Source organism: Balaenoptera borealis, assembly GCF_965194805.1.
Source record: "Balaenoptera borealis genome assembly, chromosome: 5".
NCBI lineage: Eukaryota > Metazoa > Chordata > Mammalia > Artiodactyla > Balaenopteridae > Balaenoptera > Balaenoptera borealis.
In genome coordinates this window covers 48,139,209-48,153,530 of record NC_138862.1, presented here as the reverse complement: position 1 = coordinate 48,153,530, position 14,322 = coordinate 48,139,209, and the positions used below count along the sequence as shown (strand labels likewise).

At 39.1% G+C, this 14,322-nt stretch overlaps 1 protein-coding gene across 7 annotated transcripts in view; it reads right to left on the bottom strand.

Annotated features, from left to right (window-relative positions):
- The window catches only part of TBC1D23 (TBC1 domain family member 23), a 67,980-nt gene extending 54,923 nt beyond the window's left edge, over positions 1–13,057 (bottom strand). For 2 of the 7 annotated variants that reach the window (XM_082392095.1, XM_082392096.1), the window contains exon 1: positions 12,797–12,979. In XM_082392095.1, the coding sequence (XP_082248221.1) occupies positions 12,797–12,849 (53 nt within the window). In that variant the 5' untranslated portion in view covers positions 12,850–12,979. Of the gene's footprint in view, positions 1–9,864; positions 9,898–12,796 lie in introns of all 7 variants that reach the window. The other 5 variants (XM_082392100.1, XM_082392094.1, XM_082392099.1 and 2 more) reach the window with 5 other exon arrangements.
- Positions 13,058–14,322: the final 1,265 nt, after the last annotated feature.

Genomic DNA, 14,322 nt, shown 5'->3' with positions numbered 1-14,322 from the left:
GGTTAAGAATCCGCCTGCCAATGCGGGGGACACGGGTTCAATCCCTGGTCCGGGAAGATCCCACATGCCACAGAGCAACTAAGCCCGTGCACCAAAACTACTAAGCCTGCGCTATGGAGCCCACAAGCCACAACTACTGAGCCCGACTGCCACAACTACTGAAGCCCTTGCACCTAGAGCCCGCGCTCCACAACAAGAGAAGCCACTGCAATGAGAAGCCCGGGCACCATAATGAAGAGTAGCCCCTGCTCGCTGCAACTAGAGAAAGCCCGCACGCAGCAACAAAAACCCAACGCAGCCTAAGTGAATGAATGAATGAATAAATAAATAAAAACTACTCATGTTTCTTTAAAAAAAAAAAAAGATACTCTAATAGCCAATAAGTACATAAAAAGACACACATCATCATTAGCCATTAGGGAAACTCAAATAAAACCACAATGAGAAAAAAGAAAACCCACAAGGAGATGCCACTTCACACTCACAAGGATGGCTAATACCAAAAAGTCATAATAGAAACTGGAACCTTCATACATTGCTGGTAGGAATGTAAAATGGTTCAGCTATTTTTGAAATTGGTTTGACAGATCTTCAAAATGTTAAAGTTGCAATATGACACAGCAATTCTACTCCTAGGTATACATACACAGGAGAGAATACAATACATACACCACACAAAAACTTGTACATAAACCACAGTGAGATACTATACAACACATCCATTAGGATAGCTAGTATAAAAAAAAAGAGGGGGGTGGACAGGGCAAAAATATGGAGAAATTAGAATTCTTGTGCATTGCTAGCTAGTGGAAATGAAAAACGGTACAGCCAACTGTGGAAAAGTTTGGCAGTTCTTTAAAAAGTTAAACACAGAATTACCATATTACCTAGCAATTCCACTTCAGGGTATATACCCAAAAGAACAGAAAGCAAGGATTCAAACAGGTATTTGTACATTCATGTTCACAGCAGTATTATTCACAACAGCCAAAAAAGTGGAAACAACCCAAATATTCACTGATGTATGAATGGATAAACAAAATGTGGTACATATATATATACAATGGAAGGTTAGCCTTAAAAAGGAAGGAAATTCTGACACATGCTACAACATGAATGAACTCTGAAGACAAATGTTAAGTGGGAAAAAAAAAGTCACAAAAGGGCAAACAGTGTATGATTCCACTTATATGAGGTACCTAAAATAGGCAAATTCATAGAGACAAAAAGTAGAATAGAGGTAACCAGAGGCTGGAGGTAGGGGGCAATGGGGAGCTATTGTTTATTAGGTAGAGAGTCTCTGTTTGGGATGATGAAAAATTCTGGACAGTGGTGATGGTTGCACAACATTGTGAATGTATTTAATGTCACTTAATTGTACATGTTAAAATGGCAAATTTTATGTTACGTATGTCTTATCACATTAAAAAAGGCAACAACAAAAAACTTCTAAAGAATATTTATAACAGTAGTATATTATTCATAATGGCCAAAAAAGAGGAAACAATCCAAATGTCCATCATCTGATGAATAAATAAAATGTGTATTCATACACTGGAATACTAAGCAATAGAAAGGAATGAAGTTTTGATAACATGCAACACATGTGTGAACCTTGAAAATTATGCTCAGTGAAAGAAACCAGACACAAAGGCCACATATTATATGATTTCATTCACATGAAATGTCCAAAATATGCAAATGTATAGAAAGTAGATCATTAGGACCTGGGGTGACAGGGGAATAAGACAGATGGTAATGGGTATGGGGTTTCTTTGGGGGTAATGAAAACACTCTAAACTTAGATCATGGTGACGACTGCTGGGAATATACTAAAACCCGTGAACTGTACAATTTAAATGGATGTATTTTTATGATTCATAAATTACATCTCAATAAAAATGTTACAAAAAAGTAACTTCATTAGAAAAAGTTTAGAGACTCTTTAATTTAGGGCTTTAAGAGGAAGCTTTTGTGTCAACCCTCATTTACTATTTCAATGAAGGGAGTGTATCACTATGAAGGGTCCAAGCCACACCTTAGCGTTGTTAAGGGGATAACAGCTTGCCTTGCCTCTTTAACTTCTCAAATTGATACTACTTGTTAACTACCAGTGTGGGAAAGGAACAGACTCCTAAACAGTTGCCATGGCAGCTCAATAGCAAAGGCATCAAGAATTAAGAATATAAAGGCTTAGAAACAATATGTTACAGAGAAAATAATATAAAATTTAAAATCAGAAAACATGACATCAGATTCTATACACTTTTAACAGCTGTGTGACCTAAGATACAAACTCAGTTTCTTCACCTGTAAAACAGGGATAGTATCAGATACCATCCAATCAAAAGAGGTGGAGAGTACTTATACAGCACATGAATTATCTTCTGTTCTACTAGACTATCACTCCCACTCCTCTTTCATTCCATCTTAATGACTACACCTTGTCTGAATTTGTCCTTTCCAACTTTCTTTTTCAGGACGGTCTCCATACAAGACCCCACAGGCATTGAAGATTCACTGTTTCCCCAAAAAGAAGTGTGTCAGACAGTGAGTTGCTGTTCACATGAACCACTGCTGGGTACACGTGACACAAATCCTGAGGCACAAATGAGACAATAGCAAAGTGTGGAAAAAACTAAAATTAGAAGACAAGCGAAAACACGAGTGTAGGAATACTAAGTAACTCTTCATTTAGTCAAGATTAAATCTTTAAAGACAAAGTAAGCACTCAATACGTTTTTTTTAATAGAAAGCATACATATGAAATAATGAAGTAGCCCTAGAATTAAGCAATTAGCAATCATTCCCAGCAACTTATTAGATGGCCTGTATGACTTCCCATAGCCTATTCAACTTCAGAATAGACTCTTGTCACCCAAAAGCATACTGAGATAAATTGCTAAAACACTTAAGACAGAATGTTTTCTGGGTTGGAAACAAATCGTTTTAATTCATCAAGCTTCTCAGTCTACCAAGTAAGCTAAGTCAACTTCACTACTTTTCAAAATTCTTTAAAATCCAATCCTTTTCTGTAATTATTTTAAAAAATCAAAGATTATAGTAGTTCAAAAAGACCACTTAGGACCTAGAATATACATAATCACCTAAGCTTAAATGCAGAGTACAGAGAAACTAGAGAAAATCCAAATTACCAATTTTTAAAAAAATTAATTTTGTGTCTTAAAGTGGTCAGGATCTAAGATGCATTATTATGTGATTAAAAGAAAAATACAAAAGCCGCATTACAGGGGAAATCAATAAAAGCCCAACACCTGTTGTGTAAACATCTTAAATGTGTTATTTCTACTGCAAAGGATATTGTTCAAACCTCTGACTGCTAGCAGTAGTACAGTCATCCCTCTGTATCGGTTGGAGATTGATTCCAGGACCCGCTGCAGATACCAAAAACCCAAAGATGCTCAAATCCCTTATATAAAATGGCATAGTACAGCCGGCCCTCTGTATTCCCGAGTTCCAAAACTACAGGTTCTACACTCCTGTATATGGAACTCAAGGATACAGAGGGGCTACTGTATTAAACAGAGCCAAGAGGTAAAATGGACTCAGAACTCTTCACTGAAAGTATTCTTAGCATTCAAATATATAAAGAACAATATAGCCTATGATTATTCTCCTTTCCCCCAATATTTCCACATTTGCTTATTCAAAAGGTCCTACGTGTGACCTCCCTTTCAAAAAGTCATCTCTCTCTTTCCCTTTATGGTTCAACTCCCTGCAAACTGTAGTCTCCACTTGCCTCCACGTCATCTCTCCTCATTCACTCAAACCCTCCATTGCTCTAATAAAACTGCTCCAAAGAGTCATTAGTCATCTTTCCTGGTCCTCATCTTCTTCACATACTCTGCAAAGTTAGATTCTCTCATTAAAACACTCTGCCTTCAGTTTGCAGTACTTCTCCTGTAACTCTCTCTAACCCATGCTCTGAATTCTTTCCTCCCTAACAAAAGTATTCTTTTTTCAAATCTTCAATAAATATGTATTGAAGCACCTACTACATGCTAGCCACTGTGTTGAGGCACTGAAGATCTAGCAGTAAACAAAGCCGGTGCTCTCATGTAGCTTACAGTCTAGCTGGCTCCTCCAAGGTTTTAGCCCAGGTCCTATTATCCCCCAAGGTTTTAGCCCAGGTCCTATTATCTAATCCCACTGAACAGAGATGGGAGCGGCTCTTTTTGAGCTGTAGTTCATTCCAATTTGTTTAGAATGTAAACCGCTGATGAGCACAGATTAAACAATGACAGGCCAGCTTGCTCATGTATGCACATTATACCCAGGCACAAGCTTCTGATCAATTATTTAAAACTCAAAAATAGCCAGCTAACTAGTCGTGAGCACCAGCAAATTGTGTAACAGTGACAAGTTGCACATGTTGAGCTGTGGTTTCATGACTTAATTTGTGCCATCAGACTCCTGGTTATTTCTTAACGCCCAGGTCATGAGACATCAGCACCAAAGCTTTGTCTGAACTTATTTTGCTACTATTGTTAGCACACTTGTTACAAATTACTACCAAACCAAAACTCCTTACTTTGTTCCTGAATATTTTGTGTGACATTTGTTCGAAATAGAAATAGCAGAACTTTGTTACAGATTCACTTGTAGATATGGATGGAGTTGACCATAATATGTATTATGCAACTTATTTTTAAATACCAATCTCAAATTATCAAAGCATTCTAACAGCAAATAGTATGGTGGCACATTTGGAAATGACCATGACACCTTACAGTCCATGAGAGCACAATCTGTTAATTGTGAAATCTTGAAGTTATCTGGATTCTTGTCAGTCAGACACACTTACAGTATTTTAACAAAATGTATATTTGAATGCCAAGGGGGAAAACGCCATACACCAGCTTGAAAAAACAAATAGTGAAACTATGTATCAGGATCAGATCCACAAAAGCAGCTTTGGGAGATTCCCCTATCAAATACTGTAATCCTCTGCAGAATTTGTGTTTAACTAGGATCTTGGCCAAGTAAAGAAGGTGCTAAATCTAGTCCTCTTGGCTTGAAGGGACAAACAAACATGATAGCTACAACATTTCAGCACTCTGCAATAGGCAAAGGAGACAGTGATCACAGATGCTGCTCTGTAAACTACTAAAATTAACTACAGTACAAATGGACCAGATGCTTTAAATTTTCATAAACTTATTTTTGATCCATAATCCACGTAGATCAAATTGCACCAATGGTATACCTTCCTCCGCTAAGAAAAAACTCAGGAATTTTTGTGTAAGCACTAAAAAAAAAAGCTGCTTATAACTTTACCATATGTGTAATGTTGCAATGCATTCGCTGTAAGACTTGGCTTACAAAATGGAAGAATATCTCTCTACTAATGAGTAGCTAACTTTAGAGAGTGTTCTAAATCCTTTTCCTCTTCCATGCTTCCTCAAAATAAAAAGTCCCCAACACACTGTTCTTTTCTATACATATAAGGCGACTTCCTAGCACTTTTAAGGCACAAAGAAATGCATCAGGGTCTTTCCCCCCACCCCCCAACCAAAGCACTAGTTTATCTGGAAACTGAAAATAGTGTATACCTTTTGCCTCAAAGAAAGAATGGGATGAAAACAGCACAAGTCAACACAAAACAGCAAATTACCTGTTTCTATTACAAATTTCCACTTTACTCAAAATGTAATGAGAAAAGAAATACCCCCAATATTCCTTTTCTTGAAACCATCATTTTGGAAGATAAAGGAACAATTATTGCAAATGAGGTGACAATACTTTGCAACATTCGGGCAATTCTTTCCAAAGGTACTCTACCAATGGAGATCACAGTTTGGCAAAGAAATACATAACGGATTTATTTTTTAAACCTGAATTCCAACATTAGTGATAACTCATTCAATAAAATAGGGTCTCATTTATTTTCATGTCAGTGGTTAAATCTAAATGGAATCTACAAAATAAGCTCAAGAATGTTTGGTATTCAACTGCACACCGATGAGATGAATACATCCTTCTGTGTGTCACTTTTATACTTCAAAACAGAGACCAGAAGCTCTTTACAGAGGGACAATAACCACAAGGAAGCTACTTTAAAAGCAAGTTTCTTATTCCTCCAACATCACTGAATAAAAACAGTGAAAAAATTACTGAGGTGAGTTATTAAAACTGTGTAACTGTTTACATGTTGTAATTAAATACCACTACTGTGCTCTCACAAACTAAATAAGTAAATCAAAAATTATAATTTTACTTCCATAAATGATATGTATACATATAATTGTGTTACTTATATATTTACATATATTTATCTTATTACATAAATACACTTAAATATATAACATATTATATATATAATCTAGATAATACTTGTAACCATAATATCTTTTTAAAAAATTTTATTTATTTATTTATTTTTTTTTTGGCTGGGTGGGGTCTTCGTTGCTGCGCGCGGGCTTTCTCTAGTTGCAGCGAGCGGGGGCTACTCTTCGTTGCAGTGCATGGGCTTCTCCTTGCAGTGGCTTCTCTTGTTGCAGAGCACAGGCTCTAGGGCATGCAGGCTCTAGAGCGCAGGCTCAGCAGTTGTGGCGCACGGGCTTAACTGCTCTGCGGCATGTGGGATCATCCCGGACCAGGGCTCGAACCCGTGTCCCCTGCATTGGCAGGCGGATTCTTAACCACTGCGCCACCAGGGAAGTCCCTGTAAGCATATTATCTTAAGATAAAAAACTAATCTATTTAAGTGATTTTTGGCAAGAGATATGAGGACACATTATGAAAACCATAGAGATATAAAGTTATAGTATATAATGCTCTGTATCATATCCCACCATATCAATCATGAATTGTCCCTTCCTGTGGATGCAAGAACAATAATGTGTTTCACAGCTTATGCATATCCTTAGAGCCTTGTAAAGTGCCACAGAAAATACACACCATATGTTCAACAAAGCACAACTTTGCATATTGTATGTTTCAAAACACATGGTTGACTGAGTATAGGATTAGCATATTTTTAACTGGGTTCTCTCTAGCTGTCTGTTAAAGTATTTGTGAACTATACACTGTACACGCAATCAACTTTAGAAAGAGCACAGGTCTTAAAGAGCCATGAGTTTAAGTCCCAGATTTTCCGCTCACTGGGTCTATTGTCTAACCTCCCTATGCCTGCCTGTTCTCTCATCTCTAACAAGGAAAGGACAATAATTCATAATTTCCCTTCTTCATAGAATTGTTCTAAGAGCCAAAATGAGATAGAATACAAAGGATAAAGCGCTACGTGAACATAGTATTTTCTTATATCTTCTTAGTGAAATTATTAAATACCACCATAGCAACTAGTTTTATGTAACAACTGCTTTAATGTAAGGAAAGCACACGCTACAGCATTCCCACCCAACTACGAAATGCTATGTCAGCTTAAGGATAAGAAAAAACTCCTTTAACCTTGGAGAAGGAGGAAGATGTGAAACAAATTATTTAATTAGTCATCATTTTCTCAACTTAGGTCAAAAGGTAAGACAGACCCTTAAAAACAAATATACATTAAATTTCAGGAAATAGGTTTGTTTTTTTCTTAATTGGCTCTTACTGCTCTTGCATTTCCACAAACAACAATTTGCTCTTATGAACCTAACATATGGGACTGATTTGTTTTCCATGTGTAATTCTCAATATCTAAATAAGTCACTTCAAGCACTGTCCCTTTTCAAGCTGTATAATCCTATTCTACTCTGCTAAAGCATGTAATTTCCAACAACACAAGTACTTAAGTATCTTCAGAAGATATCTTCATGTATCTATTCCTAGGGCTAAAATGATGAAAAACTGAAGTGCCCAAGAATGTCAGAACAATGCACAGTTCTGCTTTAAATGTTTCAAATTTTTTCTACAACACTACATAGCAGCTTGAATATAACCAGTATTTAGTTAATGTTTGCTGAATGAATTAGGAATGCTTTGCCTCTATTTTGCTTTTTGATACATGGGGTGGGGCGGGGGGGGGCACTGTCTTTGGTTTATACCAAGTAGAATCCACATTTCACCATAAGCAGCAGAAAAGATTTGCCAGGCATACTTTATCAATTCTGTTCAGAAGACACCTACTCATGAGTTGGCCGTGTATCGCAGTACACTTAACTAGTGCTCCAGAATTACCTGAATTGCCTCACTATACTCAGATAGGGAATGCACCTGTATTCTCAGCAGTGAGTACAAATAAATAGAAATAAATTAATTGAATACATTTCTTTAGCGTGCAAAGACCAATTACTAACTCTTACCTGTGGATATTAAAACATCCACAGGAACAAAATCCTAAAAGTGAATTACTATTTAGGAATTACCTCTAAAAACAGTAAAATCTGAATTATAATAACATTAATGTAAATACTATAAACAAAGTAAGTCTTCCTAATTTCTAATTTTTGTCTACCCTCTACTTACAGTTTACAAAATCAAACAGTTGTCACTTAAAAACTCCTAATTCCAGCCAGTAAAGATCATTTTCTCTTCATTTTTTTTAAGGTAATATCTAGTCTTCCTAGAACTACAAGCTACCAAGATTCTTCTTAAGCAACGGGTTACGTTGTCTTTCATATTAAATGTATTTCTTTATTGATTTTATCATGTCTGAATTTGCAATCACCTGCTCCCTAAGTGACACTTTAAATCTCTATTTCAATGCTTATGAAATGGAAAGCACTGAGAGTACTACTCACAAAGTGCATAAAACTTTGAAAAAGACCCCATTATTCTCAAAACAATTCCTATTCACATTTCAAATTACAATAGAAGCTTCTTTATGGAATTGATATTTCTACAATTTTAATAGAAGTTTAGCAGCAATTTAAGAAAAGTTGTACAAAAAATTTTAACTAAGCAAACTCAGAATACCAACAGTTGTTGTACAATCAATGTGTACACCAAAAAAAAAAATTTTTTTTAATCTTGACTTTAGATCTTAAGGAGTTATTTCAGAAAGAAAGCCTCAGAAAATGAAAGCCTCAATTTCAAAGCTGGTTTCTTCAATACCAAGAAGAATAATGACCAATCTTTAGACTGTAATAATTTAACATTTCTTTTATTTTCAAACCTGTAGCTTATACTAAGTTTTTAATTAAACTTAAATCATTTCAAACTGTAAACATTTTTACAAGGATTTCTCCATGCCCTCTGAGCTTACATGGCTGCAATTTCAGAAAGTTTGAGAGCTGAGGCAGTTTCTGATAACCCTGGTTTTCCACAAAAAATGAGCATTACACCAGCAGACAATTACACAGCTCACAAAAACAATGGAGTCAGAAAATTTATATCAATTGACAGCTTGGTATATTACTGCACATGATTTTACAAAAGTCTGTATTCATTCATGCACACATTCAGACAATTAACATTTACTGAGCCACCTGCTATCAGCACTGCCCATGAGAAGTTCACTAGCTAAAGAGCAATGATAAATCATGTAGTCAGATAAATTATAGTATAATTAGGTAATATATATACTATAATGTATTAGGTGATACACTATAACATACAGAGAGATAAATTCCTCTGACCAACTCATTCGGAGATACACATCATCTAGAACCTTGATAACTAGAGTATGGTCCATGAACCAGAAATGCCATCACCCAGTAGCTGGTCAGTCAGAAATATGGAATCTCGGGTCCCAAGCAAACCTACTGAATCAGAATCTGCATTTTAACACGCTCTCCAGGTAACCCCAATGCACATTTAAGTTTTGAGAAACACTGATCTAGAACATAATTGAAAAACAGTAAATAAGTAAAAGTGACATCTTGTACTTTTAAGCTCTCCGGGCCCCATCCTGAGCCTTTTTACAAATGAATAGATAATTTAACAAGTTCAGCTACTTACCTTCACAGATCAGGAACAAACTGGGAGATACCACTGACAACAAAGAAAGAAAACAGGAAAAACTAATAAAAAGCAATCTCAAAAAGGGATGGCTATAGGGGACCATTTAAACAGCAACAATCTACCCTTTCTGCCTAAATAGGCCCGAAAGGTGTCAGTGTGTTACAGAAGTATAACAGTTATTGATGTTCTTAAATGTGTCTCCTCTAACCAGACCACAAATTCCTTGAGGACAAGGACCTAGTTTTATTCTTACACACTTACGTTTGTAAACTGAATGACCCTAAATCATTAAGATGAGTTTGGTTTAGGCAATGAGATGTATAGTACATTTCAGAAAAATTTCTATCTAAAAAAATTACAATAAAAATGTCACAGCATTTTTTTTTTTAAAAAGAATAAAGTCTCTCCATTCTATAACAACCCAATCAACAAGCACTCTAAGAACTGAGGCTTTACTGAACTTGTGGCTCCAAATCCGAATCTTTTCTGACTCCATTCAAACTCACTTCTAGGGGACCAGTGCGTGGCGGGAGTAGAGAGAAAGATTAGAAGAGAATGGAGGGAGAATAAAAATCAGAGAACAGTCAGGGTTCCTCCACTCGTGAAAATAAAAAGAGAAAAATGGGAAGCCTCACCAAAGATACAGAAACGCCAGAAGAGAACAAATACTACCTCTAGCAACCGTTGACTCCATGGTCCTTGTCCCTGTGAACCAGACACCTGCTCACAATCCCCCTAACCTAAGAACTTAAAGACACCTTATCTCTAGAAACACTTCCCCTTGTGGCCTTCAATCAGCTATTACAGCCAGTTCATAATACAACAAATTCACTCCTCCAAAACAGCAAATTTCATGATGTCCTAGTCATTACTCTCCAAACAAATCATTAGTTTTCTTGCCTATGTCCTTGCTCATGCTATTACTTCATACAGAGACCTTTCTGCTCTGTTAATCTGACCCTGCATGTTAGCCACCAGCCATGTGTGGCTATTCAACATTTGAAATGTGGCTAAACCAGACAGAGATGTATGGTAAACGTAAAATACACATCGAATTTTAAGACTTGGTACAAAAAAGATGTAACAGTATTGTTTTTTTAACAATGATTACATGTTGAAATAATATTTTGAATATATTCAATTAAAATAATTAAAATTAAATAATTAAAATTAATTTCACCTGTTTCTTTTTTAAAAGGTTGACTACTTTTTTTTTTTAATTTTTATTTATTTATTTATTTATTCATTCATTTATGGCTGTGTTGGGTCTTCGTTTCTGTGCGAGGGCTTTCCCCAGTTGCGGCAAGTGGGGGCCACTCTTCATCGCGGTACGCGGGCCTCTTCACTATCGCGGCCTCTCCTGTTGCGGAGCACAGGCTCCAGACGCGCAGGCTCAGCAATTGTGGCTCACGGGCCTAGTCGGTCCGCGGCATGTGGGATCCTCCCAGACCAGGGCTCGAACCCGTGTCCCCTGCATTGGCAGGCAGACTCTCAACCACTGCGCCACCAGGGAAGCCCCACCTGTTTCTTTTTAACGTGGCTACTAGAAAATTTAAATTACATATGTGGTACACATTACACTTCTATTGGACAGTGCTGGTCTAGACCCTACTCATTCTTTAAGGCCTAATTCAAACACCTCCAGCCCCGTAAAGCTTTCCCGAATGACTCCAAGTGGACATGGTTTCTGTCTCCCTGAACTTTCATATCACTTTTATTCACACTCCCAAAGAACCAGAGCAGTTTTACCTTCTGAGCGTTCCTATTACAGCTCCCCAACTCCAAGATATGCAAATCGAGAAAAGAAACTACATCTAGGTCACATAAATTTTCATCCTACACCTTGGAGAGTGCAGGTACTAAGGTGATGCTTGATATCTGCTAATTGAGAGTTGAACTTCTCAATTACTATATTATCTATCCCTTTCACCGATTTCCATTTCTTTCTGAGGAATTAAACTCCATGTCTACAAATGTCCTGGATTGTAATTAGACAAATAGAGTGCCAGTGAGCTGTACATATATGATGAACAAGCAGATGTAAAACTATCTAATATCGGTGGTCAATACACTTACATCAATTGTAAAAATTCGACAAGCCTCTAAAGGTTCCACTTTTTTTTTTTTATGATGCTGTCCCTAAAAGTGTATTGTGAAGATCAACTAATTCAAAAGTAGGAGACTTTCCCAGAGATTAACGACACTGGGTGACTAAAGTCTACCAAAAATTGTCCGAGATCCTCCCACAACCCTGAGTATAAATCACGTAAGCATACAAAGGCTTGAGTAAAGCAAGAGCAGTGTCTTATATCACACCCAAAGCTCTGAAATCGAGCTGTGAGGAAAGTGGTAGGAAGGGAAAAGACGACTTGTGTGCAAGAGACGAAGGGTGTTAACTATTGGAACGCGAAACGACAAATAAAACCTAGCACAAAAAATGTCTGAATTATGTGGGAGGGATCCTCCCTGGGTGTATCTCTCAACCTCTGAACCCTCAGGCAAAGGTCGCGGTGGTCATTTCAAGTGGTCTTTTCTTCAAATGGTATTCCAGTGCCTGAGATCTGCATCCGCGAATCTTCCTTCCTCACCAGCCTATTCTGACTCCCCGGGCCAAGAATTCCGGCCAAACCCAACCCTGAAGCCACCCTTCTCCAGCACAGTTTGGAAACCGGCGGATGAACGGGGAGGGCCGAACTGAGACCCAGCAGCTGGACGACACCCCTCTCCCTTCGAGTCCGGGCTTAGCCCCTTGGGCAGGACTGGGCTGGCAGAGGAGAGCCAGTAGGCAGAGGGGGCGCGGCAGGGCGCCGGACTTCGAGGACTGGGCTTCCCGTTCCATGCCGGCGCCTGCCGGTGCCGCGGGGACCCGCAGGGTGGTGACAAGGCAGAATAGAAAGGCAGTGCAAAGCAGCCCGGGGCTTTCACTCACCAGCCGTCGCAGCCCGGCGTTGGCAGTGGCAGGACCTCTTCGCCTTCCGCCATTGCTGTTGACGTCCACGTCACTTTGCCGAAAAGTGGACCCGGCGCCGAGACCGACTCAGACCCAACGTCGTAAAAGGTCCTCGGAAGTCTGGGACTGAGCTTCTGGAGAGGGAAAGGAAGAGGGAAGAGGCGACGACGCGAGGAACGCAACGTCACGACGTCCCGAGGGCGAAAGGTAACTTGGAGGAGGAAACGTGGAGAGCCGCTGCCCCTCCAAAGACTACATGTCCCAGGATGCCGCGGGGCCCGGGCCAGGCGCAGTGGGCGGGGCTTGGCGAGGGCGTGCGTCCCAGTAGGAGGCCCTTGAGAGCGTCGCTTCTTGGCGTCCAGTTAGCGTCTGCTTTGCGTCTTGGCGTCCTCCTTAAAGTCATATTTGATTGTCTTAAATAGTGGAGAGGCGAGGGGAGGTGGGAATTCCACAGGGAAGGTGGAGATAGGAGCATAGCCACATTTGGGCCATTTCCTAGTGCAACAGCTGTGTTTGAGAAAAGAGTGGGATGTAAGGAAAAGGCACGCTCACCCCTGTTTGTGGGGCGCGGTCAGAAGTACAAATGGAGGCCACGTACTTTATGTTTGAATACTTTAAACTTTTTTTTTTTTTTTTTTTTAAAGCTAAACAGTAAAGGAAATATGTTCTAGCCTCCCACCTTTATAAACATATCTTTCTAACAACATAGAAGGTCAAGTCCAAATTTAGAATTCTAGAACTCTGGACTTCCAAGTAAGGAGAGCTGCCACGTTCCTTCTCTTCCCACCCTACTTCCCCTTCACTCCATGTGGGTGGACTCCTCGGCCTCCACATCCAAGCTTGGTGTCTACCATCACCAGCAAAGCACCGGCTTTTTGTTTACCCTTGACCATCCCTGGGCCTAGGGCTGAGCACAGATGCAGGAAGATGGACCTAGGGAAATGCTTTTGTAAGCCCTGGACCTAATGCTGATGAAGTAGAGCCACATGTAACAATATGGATAAATCTGGAAATATGATGTTAAATGAACAAACATTGCGGAAGGGTAGGTAAAGTATGGTGTGATTTATATTTGGCTTTAAAAATAGGCAGCACATGAGCTTCCCTGGTGGCGCAGTAGTTAAGAATCCGCCTGCCAACGCAGGGGACACGGGTTCGAGCCCTGGCCCGGGAAGATCCCACATGCTGCGGAGCAACTAAGCCCGTGCGCCACACAACTACTGAGCCTGCGCTCTAGAGCCCGCGAGCCACAACTACTGAAGCCCGCACGCCTAGAGCCCGTGCTCTGCAACAAGAGAAGCCACCGCAGTGAGAGGCCCGCGCACCGCAACGAAGAGTAGCCCCCGCTCTCCGCAACTAGAGAAAACCCGCTCACAGCAATGAAGAAACAATGCAGCCGAAAATAAATAAATAAAATAAATAAATTTTAAAAAATAATAATAATCCTAAAAATAGGCAGCACAATATACATTTTTATAGTATGTATGTGCTTTTTTTTTTTTTTT